The 15,258-nt window shown below is 36.8% G+C and overlaps 1 protein-coding gene across 1 annotated transcript in view; it reads right to left on the bottom strand.

Moving 5' to 3' along the window:
- Positions 1-15,258, bottom strand: part of LOC126455715 (SUN domain-containing protein 2-like) — a 183,356-nt gene that overhangs the window by 5,331 nt on the left and 162,767 nt on the right. Inside the window, exons 8-9 of the mRNA XM_050091485.1 lie at positions 10,782-10,949; positions 3,876-3,971 (exon numbers count right to left, since the gene is read on the bottom strand). Coding sequence (XP_049947442.1) covers positions 3,876-3,971; positions 10,782-10,949 — 264 coding nt within the window. The remainder of the gene's footprint in view (positions 1-3,875; positions 3,972-10,781; positions 10,950-15,258) is intronic.

Here is a 15,258-nt window from a genome sequence, read left to right as displayed (position 1 = left end):
ACTTCCATCCTTCTGTGTCACATCTTCTTTGTTCTCTCTTCAGACTGAAACAAGCATCACTTTCATTTATATATTCCTTGATGTGACCTTCTGTTTCATCTTTTGTGTTTCAAAACATACGTACAATCAGCAACCTTTTCTCCCCCATTCTATTCAGTTCCTCCTCACTAGTTAGTTGGTCTACCCATCTAATCTTCAGCATTCTTCTGTAGCACCACATTTCGAAAGCTTCTATTCTCTTCTTGTCTAAACTATTTATCGTCCATGTTTCACTTCCATACATGGCTACACTCCACACAAATACTTTCAGGAAAGACTTCCTGACACTTAAATCTATACACGATGTTAACAAATTTCTCTTCTTCAGAAACACTTTCCTTGCCATTGCCAGTCTACATGCTTGTTTACGTGTGTTTTGTTGTGTTTATTGAAGATGATGAAACATAAAGGCATTTTCAAGAAACGACAATTTAGAGCAATCAAGTTTAGAAAGCTTTCTGTACAAGAGGTTATGTCGCCTGGCAACGACGTTTCTAATTGTAATTCTTCAACAAGTGCATCATCATATCCTCTCTACTTCAACCATCATCAGTTATTTCGCTGCCCAAATAGCAGAACTCACATACCACTTTAAGTGTCCCATTTATAAATCTTATTCCCTCAGCATCACATGACTTAATTTGACTACATTCCATTATCATCATTTTGCTTTTGTTGATGTTCATCTTATATCCTCCTTTCAAGATACTGTCCATTTTGTTCACCTGCTCTTTGAGGTCCTTTGCCATCACTGACACAACTACAATGTCTTCAGCAAATCTCAAAGTTTTTAATTCTTCTCCATGGATTTTAATTCCTACTCCAAATTTTTCTTTTGTTTACTTTACTGCTTGATTAATATACAGATTGAACAACAGTGGGTGTAGGCTACATTCCTGCCTCAATCCCTTCTCAACAATAGCTTCTCTTTCATGCTCCTCGACTCTTATAACTGTCATCTGGCTCCTGTACAAATTTTAAATAGCCTTTCATTCCTTGAATTTTACTCCTGCCACCAGCTGGGGTTAGGATACAACCCTGCCTCACTCCCTTCTCAACCACAGCTTCCCTTTCATGCTCCTTGGCTCTTATAACTGCCATCTGGTTCCTGTACAAATTGTAAATAGCCTTTCGTTCCCTGAATTTTACCCCTGACACCTTCAGAATTTGAAAGAGAGTATTCCAATCAACATTATCAAAAGCTTGAGTCTACAAATGCTAGAAACATATGTTTGCCTTTCCTTAATCTATCTTCTAAGATAAGTTGTAGGGTTAGTGTTGCCTCACGTGTTCCCACATTTCTACAGAATACAAATTGATCTTCCCTGAGGTCAGCTTCTACCAGTTTTCGTCTATAAAGAATTCATGTTAGTATTTTGCAGCTGTGACTTATCATACTGATAGTTCGGTAATTTTCACACTTGTCAACACCTGCTTTCTTTGAGATTGGAATTATTATATTCTTCTTGAACTCTGAGGGTATTTCACTTGTCTCATACGTCTTGCTCACCAGATGGTAGGGTTTTGTCATGGCTGGTTCTGCCAAGGCTATCAGTAGTTTTAATGCAGTATTGTCTACTCCTGGGGCCTTGATTTGACTTAGGTCTTTCAGTGCTCTATCAAATTCTTCACACAGTATCATATCTCCCATTTCATCTTCATCAACATCCTCTTCCATTTCCATAATATTTCTCTCAAGTACATCACCCCTGTATAGACCCTTTGTATGCTCCTTCCACATTTCTGCTTTCCTTTCTTTGCTTAGAACTGGTTTTCCATCTTAGCTCTTGATACCCATTTTAGCTCTTGATATTCATAGTCATGGTTCTCTTTTGTCCACAGGTCTCCTCAATTTTCCTGTAGGCAGTATCTATCTTACCCCTAGTGATATATGCTTCTACATCGTTACATTTGTCCTCCACCCATCCCTGATTAGCTATTTTGCACTATCTGTCGATCTCGTTTTTGAGATTCCTTTTTGCCTACTTCAGTTACTGCATTTTTATATTTTCTCCTTTCATCAGTTAAATTCAGTATCTCTTCTGTTACCCAAGGATTTCTACTAGCCCTCGTCTTTCTACCTACTTGATCCCCTGCTGCTTCACTATTTCATCTCTCAAAGCTGCACATTCTTCTTCTACTGTATTTCTTTTCCCCATTCTTGTCAATCATTCCATACTACTCTTTCTGAAACTCTCTACAACTTCTGGTTCTTTCAGTTTATTCAGGTCCCATCTCCTTCAATTTCCATCTTTTTGGAGTTTCTTCACTTTTAGTCTACAGTTCACAACCAATAAATTGTGCTCAGAGTCCACAGCTGCCCCTGGAAATGTCTTAAAATTTAAAACCTGGTTCCTAAATCTCTGTCTTACCATTATATAATCTATCTGAAATCTTCCAGCATCTCAGGCCTCTTCCACATACACAAACTTTCTTTCATTATTCTTCAACCAAGTGTTAGCTATGATTAAGTTATACTCTGTGCAAAATTCTACCAGGCAGCTTCCTCTTTCATTCCTTCCAGTCCATATTCACCTACTTTTCCCTCTCTTCCTTTTCTTGCCACCTAATTCCAGTCCCCCATGACTATTAAATTTTTGTCTCTCTTCACTATCTGAATAATTTCTTGTATCACATCATATATTTCTTCAATCTCTTCATCATCTGTGGAGTAGCTGGCATATTAACTTGTACTACTACGGTAGGCATGGGCTTCGTGTCTATCTTGGCTACAATAATGCATTCACTATGCTGTTTGTAACAGCTTACACGCGCTCCTATTTTTTTATTCATTGGTAAAACTACTCCTGCATTACCCCTATTTGATTTTGTATTTATAACCCTGTATTCACCTGACCAGAAGTCTTGTTCCTCCTGCCACCAAACTTCACTAATTCCCACTGCATCTAATTTTAACCTGACCATTTCCCTTTTTAAATTTTCTAACCTACCAGCCCGATTAAGGCATCTGACATTCCAAGCTCTGTTCCGTAGAACACCAGTTTTGCTTCTCCAGATAATGATGTCCTCCTGAGTAGTCCCCACCCAGAGATCTGACTGGGGAACTATTTTACCTCCAGAATATTTTACCCAAGAGGACGCCATCATCATTTAACCATACAGAAAATCTGCATGCCTTTGGGAAAAATTACAGCTGTAGTTTCCCCTTGCTTTCAGCCGTTCACAGTACCAGCACAGCAAGGCCATTTTGGTTAATGTTACAAGGCCAGATCAGTCAGTCATCCAGACTGTTGCCCTTGCAACTGCTGAAAAGGCTGCTGCTCCTCTACAGGAACCACACGTTTGTCTGGCCTCTCAACAGAGACCCCTCGGTATCTACAAGCGATTGCATGTCAGAAGACCTTTTGCAAGCTGGTTGCAGTGTATTTCATGTAACAAGAACTTTACAGTTTGATAGTTGTATAACTAATGAAAGTCATATTTTGTAAGTTATGTGATATGGTATCTATGTTAAAGAGTATCTGTAAATGCATGTATAGTAATGTTAAGTTAAGAAATTAATGTCATAGAACTACAGATAAATGTAAGTAATATTTGTCATTACCATATTTGTTAAATACTTGTTTTAAATTGTAATACATAGACTATATTTTATCACTTCAGGATAAACTGCTGACTTGTCCACTATGTGCCAAATGTGATCAAACAGAACAAAATTAAATCAATCACTTAATCAAACAATGACAGATATAAAAGTTCACTGCCACAAAATATCCCTAAATCTAACAAAATACCTGATCTTAAATGTTTGGATTTCATAGTCTACACAGTGTATCCTGATTATGTGGTGACTGAAAAAAGGAGGTCTTAAATACCTTGACCTTAAAAGTCTGTACTGGTGGTCCTTTCAGATCATACAAAAATTGACCAAAACAAAAAGCATCTTCATCACTGTCTACTGAAGTAATACCCTGTAGAAAGAGATGTTGTTATAGAAGATGCCAAACTGCAGGAGATAATAATAATAATAATAATAATTATTATTATTATTATTATTATTATTATTATTTTACTGTCATTCGGCTAATAAAGCAATAGACAATATCACACATATTATAATTTAAATAAACAACAGGATTGTTATTAGTGTTATAATATTCTATTACAGTTGAAATATTCAGTTACATCATAGACTGGCAGTATTTGCTTGAAAGCTTGTACAGGTAATTCTTATACAGATTGTGGAATCTTATTAAATAATTTGTGCCTCACGAGTTCATAATCATTCAGTGATTTTGACAGTCTGTGGTATTGGATATAAATACATCTGTTCTCTCTTGAACTGTAACAATGTACATTTTCTCCGCATTTTGTTTCTGGTAACTTCTTTTTTGTGTGTAAATTACATCATACTATAAGTTTATTGCAGTCATGATCTTTCATTCACAAAAAAGCAGTTTACAGTGTATCTTACAAGAAGAACCAGTAATTACCTAATAGCTTTTTTCTGCAGTATTAAGATCTCATGCACACAACTATACTTCCCCCATAAAATACCATATGTTAGTATGCTTTGGAAGAAAGAGAAATATGATGATCTAACATACTTTATGGGTACACAATCCATAAGTCTCCTTAACAGATAAATCACTCTTGACAGCTTACACTAATATATTGTACATGTTGACTCCAAGGTAATTTATCATCTAAATATATCCCCAAAAACTTAACATATGTGCTGTGTTTTGTTGCCATTCAATAAGAAGCCATTTTCTTTAAACCAGTTGGAAGCTTGGTCCACTGTCTTTGCAACACAACTTTTAAGGCTGCTGAGATCATTACTACAATGAACTGTACTAGACTTCATAAATGATGGCAGATCATTGATCATTATTAGGAACATAAAAGGGCCCAGTATGTATCCTTGGGGAACACCTACCTTAACTTTTCTATTCTTGACATTTCCTTGCCAACACAGACAATTTACCTATGGTCCTGTAGATATGAGTTTAATAGTTTAAGGCTGTTACCTTCACAGCCATAGAATCCAATTTTTTTCCAGAAGTGGTGTGTGCACTACAAAGTCAAAAGCTTTACTTAGATCACAAAAAGTGGCTTGAGAAAATACTTTTGTCCTCAATCACTTGATGTATGTATTTGACTACAGAGTCTATAGCATCAACTGTTGACAAATTTTTCCTAAAACCATACTGTGATTCACTAATTATTCCTAGTTTTTCAAAGTAAACATATAATTGTTGGTAAATTACACATTCCAGTACTTTAGAAAACACTAGGACTATAGAAATTGGCGTGTAACTTGAAAGTAAGTCAGTATATCCTTCTTTATGTATTGGAACTACCCTACACACTTTTAGCTCATCAGGGAAATATCTCTCAGCTATGCACTTGTTTATACAATATGCTAAGGGATACACAATATAATCTATTACTGTCTTTAGTACATTACAAGATATGTCTCATACATCTACACTGTCTTCTGGTTTTAGCTGTTTTACTATCCTTGGAGAGATCTCAGAGAAGGCAGACATGCATGTATTAGCTGGTAGTTTACAAACATTTTTTGAAAGAATCTCTGATGAACTAATATCAGGTTTGATAAAAGAATTTCCTACTTCCTCAATTCATTTAACAAAATAATCATTAAATTTTTGGAGGCATATATTAATTTTCTTGTTTCTTTCATTTTTAGCAATACTATTTATTAATTTCCATGAGGCTTTGCACTTGGTGGAATCCTCAATACTGCTGAAATTGTCTGCTTTTTTGGCTTCTGCAATGAGTTTTTTATGCTCATTCCTATATTTAAGATAGGCTAATCTGGCACTGTCAGTATTCAGACTTTCATATACATTGCGCAACAGCATAACTTGGTTTTTCACATTTGTTAGTTTTTCACTATACCATGGATTTGTTTATTCATGGCCTTGCTTTTGAGGCCTTTGCCTATTGGTTTGTGAGAATGTCATTATTAAATTATGTCAAAAATGTTTTAAAGAACCTTTCAAATGTTATATTTGCTGACGAATCATTGCATAAGCTATAATGTGTGTCACCATAAGACTGGCCAAATCAGTCTCTGTCTGCAAGGGACTTACGAAACCTGACAATATATGTTATGTACATACAACAAGAAATTTACAGCATGCCACAAAAGGTAAAAATCATAAGAAATATTTTTAAAAATTTGCTAGTGCTTACTGGATATCCTTACTTGAACCAATTGAAGATTACCTCACCTTGGCTTCTAATGAGAAACTGACTCTTCTTAGTATGCGGTGTTGTGAAGCTAACTCAATTTTTGGAAATCAAAATATAACTAAATGGACTATCATAACTACGTAGAGTATGTTAAGTACAGTAATACAATCTGTTTGTGAGCCTATATTAGAAACTATCCAGGATGTCTGGCACATTAATAGAAACCTACTGGGAAACAGAAATATTATCCTGGCTGTAGTTTGTAATGATTCAGATTTAACACATAAATTTGCATTCTTTTCATAAACAGTTATCCCATAAGAGAACCTCCTGAAACAAAACTTACATTACTAAACGAAATGCCATTTTGAGTACGATGAAGGCAAATCTACAATATAACCATAATAAAGAATGTGTAAAACTATTGCAATGTGTGAAGGAAAATTACACAAAAATTCTTCATTTTATATACTATATCTGAAACTAACAGGCCAGTATTTTTAAGAGGGAAACTATCATAGAATGTAACAGTGTTTATATTCATTAAGAGAGACACTGTCATAAAACATGGCACTACTTCTGTTCAAAGAATGAGAATGCATAAATAATACTTCACATGTAACAGACATCTATAACAACATAGGTTATATTAAGAGAAGCATTGATACGTTGACACCAAACATACTAAAATGTTTGAATATAATTACACCAAATTTGCAAGGTTTGTTAAAATGTATGTACATGCATGTGCACTAAAGGACATCTCAAGAAGTTCACGTAGTGTAGAACACAACAACAAATTTGTCTGGTATAGGCATGTGAATGTAGTGAACATGCAGAATCCTCTCACAGTACTGCCGAACATTTAGAATGAACTAATGAATAAAGATAGCAGTTTTCAATTGAGCATGGCCTGGGACCCAGCCTTGAGCATGATTAAAGAACAGTGGAAATCTGCTCCCATCATAGTAATTGAAAGGACAAAGGATTATTGTCACAGCACTGGCAGAGGCCCACTCTGGTGCCGGTAGCAGTGTGATTGAGAACAATGGATTGAGCTGCAGCCACATGATTCCCTCACAACTGCATCAGTTCCACACCCAGAAACTTCCAGCTAGAGGCTGTGGGCAATGGGATGGGATATAAAGACAGCACTCAGTGAAATACAGTCAGTCATCATGAAATCCTGAAGATGGCAAGAAGTTGGCTTGCCAAAATACTGCACCTTCCTAATAATGGCATCTGGCTGAATGCCCAAGAAATATTCAAAATAACTTTAATTATCATCACTGAATATCTTTTAATTTCAAGGCTTATTGTGCTACAAGTGTTGTAAGTCCCCTTTAATAAATGAACCTACCGTACCCAAGAAAAAGACTTGGGTTACAATGAGAGAAAAACTTGGAAAAAAGATTTACTGAATAACTGAAGCTAACATTGTGTCTTGAACTTGTGTTGAGGTTCTGCTGACAAGGAGACTCAGGTGATAAATGTGAAAATAGTTGAAATTAATAACAAATGTGGATAATGTACACTACTTTTGAAGGGAAAAATTAACTGAAACATGATATGACGATTATAATATGTTCTAAACACAATCTTATGCCACAGCAGTCATCATTGTATGAGCTAGATTATCTTGTGCACAATTTAATGTCACTGTTACGAAGAGTGCATTTATCTGTATCTATAAATAGGTAGCACCACAGTTGTTTCAAATGAAAGAAAAGAGATTACTGAAATAAGTTGATGCACTATCTGCAGCTGAATTAACTGCACCATGTTGATGCCTCTTGAACTCATATATAAAGAAAAGGGAAACTAATAAAATAGAATCACTAAATGTGAGTGGCAAAACCATATGTAGAACCAAAGAGGGGTGCAAAATTCAATATATGAGGGTTGGATCTGTAATAGTGGCAACTCTTTATTTACAGCTTGTACAAAATAGATACATGTTTCAAACATTTGCTGACCTTCAAATTAGTCACCAGAATTGTGTGTAACCTGTTGGCAGCAATGTGGAAGTCGTAGGATACTCTTAGCAGTGCCAGCTGTGTTGACAGTTTGAGTGTCGTCGTCTATTGCCCGACGAATTTGTAGCAGTTTTGAAGTGAATGCCATGAAGTGTTTCCTTCAGTTTAGAAACTGAGATGAACTCACAAGGGCTTAAGTCAGGGGAGTGCAGTAGATGGTATAGCACTTGGCAGCCCCATCACTCAAACAAATCAGTAACAGCTTGCACTGCATGTGCTTGAGTATTGTCCTGCAAAATGATGGTCAGGTCCTGCAGAAAGTGTCATCACATCTGTCTCTAAGCTAGTCATAGGTTGTGTTCCAGAAATGAACAGCATAGAGACAATAATGATGACACTTTCTGCAGGACCTGACCATCATTTTGCAGGACAATGCTCAAGCACATACATTGCAAGCTGTTACTGTTTTGTTTGACTGATGAGGCTGCTAAGTGCTATACCGCCTACTGCACTCCCCTGACTTATGCCCTCATGAGTTCAACTCGATTTCTAAACTGAAGGAAACACTTCATGGCATTCGCTTCAGAGCTGCTACAGATTTGTCAGGCAATAGACTGCGCTGCTCGAATTGTCAACACAACAGACACTGCTAAAAGTATCCTTCGACTTCAATATTACTGGCACCATGTTAAACACAATGCTGATGACTACTATGAAGGTCAGTAAAACTTTGAAACATGTATCTATTTTGTACGAGCTGTAAATAAATAGTTGCCACTATTAAAGTTCCAAGTCTCTTATATCTTGCTGCCTGTTTAAAGCACAATTCAAAGAAATGTTCCCAATACCACAAAATTCAGTTTAAAGTTTCATTAAATAATTCATTTACAAAACGGTTTCCCATGCTATCTTAGTTTCCTGTGCCCTCCCCTGGTGTCACAACCACTGATTCATTTCAGATGTAACAGAAGAATTTATTCCTCCACGCACAGAACCATCCTAAGCAGGAATGATTTAACCATCTCCCTTATTAATTCAGTATTTTTTTTTAAAAAATATGGCTCAAAATAAAGTCTGTTCTGCCTGCTATTTGTCTTCACCACCCATATTACACCACACTGCCTGTCCCCTACAATGTATTTTTTCTGTATGGTCTCACCTCCTTGCAGCTGCTCTCATTTCAAAGTTTCCTCATGTTCTCCTGCTCAGATCCATCATCTGTAGGGCAATGATAATGAAGAACCACAATATTAGTAGAAGTATGAAAAAAAGAACAGAGGTGTAAAAATGATTGTGAGGCAAATGTAAGTTAAAATATTAGGAATATTAACAGAAATATGAGAAAGAGGACAGAGAAGGGAAAACTGTAGTGAGCCACGTGTACATTAAAACCTGTGAGACAGAGAATCAATTTCCATCTCTTCATACAGAACCATTTTTCATCTTTCAAGCTTAAAAGAAACAGTAATGGAATGGATGATCAAAATGACAGTAATACTGAAATGCATTATGTATACACATTGCATCTGTCATCTTCCGTGACATTTCCAGCAATAGGATGTTAAATATTATCAGTAAATATTATTTTTTTGTGCCTGTGTTTGTCGAGAGTCTGATAGTAAATATGACTAACAGAAAGCTGCACAACAGCTGCAGTTGAGTTGATATACCATGAAAGTCCTTTCATCACTCAAGGTTTCATTCATGCTCTATTTTTTGACAGTGCTGGAACTATAGTGTGCAGTACTACTGTTGTGTACCAAGGAACTTTTCCAATGAAGTTGTTTAAATGGTTATAAACAAACAAGAAAGAAGTGCAGTTTTCATGTCATTGGAATTGACAAATATACTGAAGATACTGAGCAGGTGATAGAAGAATACTTTGCAATCTATTTTAATAAATTAAATAACATCAATGTCATTTAAGAAAGTCATATTATTTGTACAGTACTTGATTAAAAATCATATTTCTGTACTGTATGAGGAATACTTTTATCACATTTAGGAGGGGAATGGGTCACGATTCAACTTAGGCTGAGGTTGAGCAAAGATTTTCTGAGAGATCATGTTAAACAAAATCTTGTATTTATAAATTTGGGAACACTTATAAAACAACTAATGTAATTAGTAAAACTGTCTGAGGATACTGTTTTTTGTTGGTAGAGCTATGCAAACATGAATCTGAGTGTGAAAAATTGATACATAATTCAAAATATTAAGAAAAGTACTGTAAGCCTGGAGCTGGTCCAAAATTTCAGAAATCCAGGCTCCTCATTACTCTAGATAAGAAAAATGCCAGCTTTATATCTCTGAAATACATAGTGTTTATGCTAGAGTTAATAATTCAAGTAAGATAAAACTAGGAATATAGATACTATTTTTAATATGATCTATAGTTTTAATTTGGTGCTTGATTAAAGACATATATGCAAGCTTTACACATATGAAAGCTATATGACTGTGTGGCACATCAAGCTGAAGAAGTACAATTCTTGGTCATAAAAGCATGCAATACAATAATTATCACTTGATGTATTACATATTTTAAGAATCTACATGTTAGAACATAGAAGCAGTATATACCCATATTGAAAACTCTTTTGGTGCACTAGTCCTTTCTCCTGTTGGTGACAGGGCCTGAGGAATGTGCTCCAGGGTCACTGCTGTCACATAAATTTCTGTAATCAGTTTAATTGCTGCTGAGCCTGAACTGCCATGGAAAGCCCAGCATTCACCGGGCAAAACATTTGCCTGCAACACAGCATTTAAGTACTGTTATGGAAAGGTTGTCTATTTTTGTAAATATAAGGAATAGTTGTAAATCTTGCACAGAACAAACAATTGCTAGTTTGGAAGAAACATAATTGGATAATTTCTACTAGTCATCAACTGTATGAAAATATTGTTTTGTAGTTGTGAATACAGAATTAGAAGTATGACCAAGGAATTTTTATCTACAACCACATCTGTACTGTGCAAAACACCTTTCAGTGTGTAGCTGATAGCTCTATTCCCCCCCCCCCCTTTTCCCTATTCCATTAGTGAATAGAGCATGGGGAATATTAATGTCGGCAATTTCTATGATTTTCTTGTGGTGGTCATATCTGGTACATATGGCATATCTGAGAGAAAGTAATATGTTGTCTGACTCTTCCTGAAATCTTGGAATATCCATAGTAAACCTCTCTGTAATAACCAAGCCTCTCCTCTAGAGTGTGGCACTGGAGTTTGGTTAGCATCTCTCCAATTCTCTCCTGATGACTAACGGTAAGAGTCCCAAACTGATGAATAATATTTAATAATCAGTCAAACAAATTTTAAGCCAGCCAGTCGCTACTGCACTTAAATTACTTCTCCTTTTGATCGTCTCAGTTCATCATTATTACCGTACTATGTAAGAACAGAATAATCATCTGTCAGTTCATATCATTTTTAACTTGGACTAATAGTTACAGTTCCTTTTTATAGTGTATCATCAAACAGTTTCATTAATTTTCAGTTTATTTTTATATGCAGTCCAGAAAAACTTATTCTTATCAGAGCACAAGGTCAAATACTCTTCACTGTCTGAAGTAATTCTACACATATTCTTTTTCAGACAGTGATCATTTTTTAACACACTCCTTCTGCATCACACCTCTGATCTCTCAATAATACTCCTGTGCTGAGGGTGCATAAAAGGCAAGCATTGTTTAAATGTACTTGTATTGATCTCACAGATATTTTACTATACACATCTTAAAAGATTACTGAAGGCAGATATTTACAGTGTGGGAATTCATTGTGATGTTAGTCACCCCTCACTTACTTTTACTCTGAACTATTGCAAATAACTATTATGGAACAATGTCACGACAAAAAATAGAGTCTGCACAAGACTACACGTCATAGTAACGGAAAATTTAAATAACATCATAAAACCCTACCAAAATTTGAAATTTATGAATATTTAGGTCCCTTCCTTGAGCTCCAAAATTGCAACACTCATTCATGCCTTCAATAAATAAATATTTCTGACAATATGAAATTAAACAAAACACAAGAAAATAATAAACCAAGGAAAAAAGGGGGGGGGGGGGAGGGAGAGAGAGAGAGAGAGAGAGAGAAACACACACCATTCATTCACACAAGCATGCATGCACACCTCATGCATACATGACTGCCAGTTCTGGTAGCTCAGGCCAGAAAGCAACTATCATGTGGGATGGAAGCAGCAGTCTGGAGGGGAGGATGGATAGCAGTGTATGGGTGGGTGGGGAGAGAGAGGAGGCTGTCTGATGGAGCGTGTAGGGACTAGAATTTCAACAGGCACTTGCAGCGCCAAGAGGTTGTGGGGAAGGGAGGTGGGGAAAATGGAGCAAAAAAGAAGAGGAATGGGGAAAGATGAGTGGGTGTGTTGGCAGGGGAAGGCAAGCAATGAGGGTGGGAGATGAGAATAAAGAGGAGGTGATATGACAGAAGGGGTGGAAATTGTTGGGCGGGGGGGGGGGGGGGGGGGGGGGAGTGGGGTGCAGGGACAGTAAGTTACTGCAGGTTGAGGCCAGAATAATTATGGGGGCAGAGAATGTGTTGTAAGGATAACTGCCATCTGTGCAGTTCAGAAAAGCTGGTGGTGAAGGGGGGATACAGATGGCTCGGGTAGTGAAGCAGCCATTGAAATCAAGCATGTTATGTCCGGCTGCATGTTGTGCCACAGTGTGGTCTACTTTGCTCTTGGCCACACTTTGGCGGTGGCCTTTCATCCTGGCGGGCAGCTGGTTGGTAGTCATATAAGTATAAAGAGCTATGCAATGATTGTGGCAGAGCTGGTAAATGACATGGCTGCTTTCATAGGTGGCCCATCCACTGGGGGCCACTTCCTGTGCCTTCCTTGGCACCCTTTGCTGTCTTCACACAAATATGCACCCTACTCAAACCTCCTAGTCAACCTACTTCCTTAACATCTTACAAAGGTCTATGCTAGTCATAATTAGATAGAAGACATATATCACCAGTTCTCATGTGACATCAGCCCTACATTTCAAATTAAAGTTGTTACTTCTCCTGATATTCTGCATCACGTGTTTTCTTCTTTTATGTATAGCTTCAGATCTATGATGTTCCTCAAATCTAACTACTCCTTGGAATGGAGTCTGACAGCAAATATACATTTTCATGTGGGTTTCGTTTTATAAGGGGCTATCACAAAGTTTTCCATTTGAGGGTGTTGCTGCAGCATATGTACAATGTAGCATGAAACTGATAAGGAGAAATAAGCACTGAGAAGTACAAAAAAGTTCAGTGCGCCATTTTTGTCTTTCTAATTTGCATGAAATTAATGCAGAAATGTGAACTACAATGATGTTATTACTGAACAAGTACAAACAGGATCAAAATGTTGTTATTCTTTTCTTGACTGCCCAAGGACAAACACCAGTACACGTACATTGGAGAATGGAGAAAGTTTAAAGGTCAGCACATCTTTCAGAAACCATTGAGCAATGGTGTGCCAAGGTCCAATGCTGGTCACAATTAGATAGAAGAAATCGGGTGATCTGGGAGTCCAGCCTCAACTGGAAGACTCAAGTGGGAGATACCTGAGCACCCACCCTATAACCCTGATTTCTCCCTATGTGAATACCATGCCTTCAGTCCTTTAAAAATGGCCTTGTAGGGTTGATGATTCTTGTCAGAAGTGGATGTGCAGCAGGCAGTTACAGACTTTTTCACACAGCAGGACACACTGTTTTACCAAACTGATATCTTCAATCTGATGTGTCAGTGGGATGATTGCCTCAATGCTCATGGTGATTTTGCCTGATTGGCATACTGATTCTGTATGGTATAGCCTTAGGAAGGAAACTTTTTCATCACTCATTATAATTTAAATGACCCATGGTAAACATGCAAAAATTCCTTTTATTTTGGGGTCTATTTTCTTTGGCTTAATGAAAATTAGGCCCCCTATTTCAAATACAGTAGGTTTCGACCAATTTTCTTGCCATCTCTTTCTTCCTTTGCAGTCTTCTCCTTCTTCTGTGATGTCAGCTCTTGAGTGACAGAGAACTCAATCTTTTCCATTAACAAATTACAGGATTTCACTCCAGAACAATCTCATTTGGAGCAAATCCTGTGCCCTCTTTTTTACTCCTGTCTTTTTCTGTATCAATTTCTTCACTCTCTTTTCTGATTCCTGAGCACTTAGGCTTGGAATTTATAGGGAACTTAATCTCTTCCCTTACTAAATTCCTACATTTCACACTCAGCATGGTCCCTAGTGGTGCAAATCCTGTGGCCTCATGCCAAACATGATTTATATATCTCTTAAATGTAAATACATAGATGGCCCATGAAGTAGGTCCTGCACAACATATTCAGTTCTCTGACAAGTCTCGCTCAAGTTCCCTTGTGGGAAATAAGCTTAAACTTTTAATGTGCATTACACCATTCCTCTCCTGACCCCCCCCCCCCCAAAAAAAAAAAGACCTATGTTAACTACAGTAATTGGAGTAATAAAGAAATTAGCAAACTTCAAAAAATGAAGACACTGCATCTGTTTGCAAGCTAAATACATGCTGGTATGATACTGCTGGTATGAGCAAGTGCAGTTAGAATAAACACAGTTTACAACTTCTACTTAACTTTGTCTTCACTAATGCTGAAACTGTTGTGTGGCTGTTTGTCTACATGGTAGATTCTCCTTCTTGTGAGACATAGTTGGGTTGTAACTTGAAATAATGTTGAAATAATATCATGATGCAGATTTTCTTTATATCAACTTTTTTATGATGGCAAACTTGTGTTAACATTAGATAACACACACTGTAGCTTTACAACATCTCAGTTCACAGTCTAGCATAATGTGTTATAGCTTGCTGCTTTGACTGTATGCTTCCAAAAGTTTTTGAGGTGATCACAACTTTTTTACTCTGACTGAGAGATAAAATCTAAACCAGTTGTTGCTCTTTTTCCCTAATTCCAAATTGTTGCAGTTTATCCACAATTAATTCATCACTGACAAGATCAGAAACCTTTTGAGATCAAGTAATACTCTTGCTGTACACTTTCTGTTACTGAGTAC

This window comes from Schistocerca serialis, chromosome 2 (genome assembly GCF_023864345.2).
Source record: "Schistocerca serialis cubense isolate TAMUIC-IGC-003099 chromosome 2, iqSchSeri2.2, whole genome shotgun sequence".
NCBI classification, from domain to species: Eukaryota; Metazoa; Arthropoda; class Insecta; order Orthoptera; family Acrididae; genus Schistocerca; species Schistocerca serialis.
Note: the sequence above shows the minus strand (reverse complement) of the source record. Positions and strands in the feature narration are given on the sequence as shown.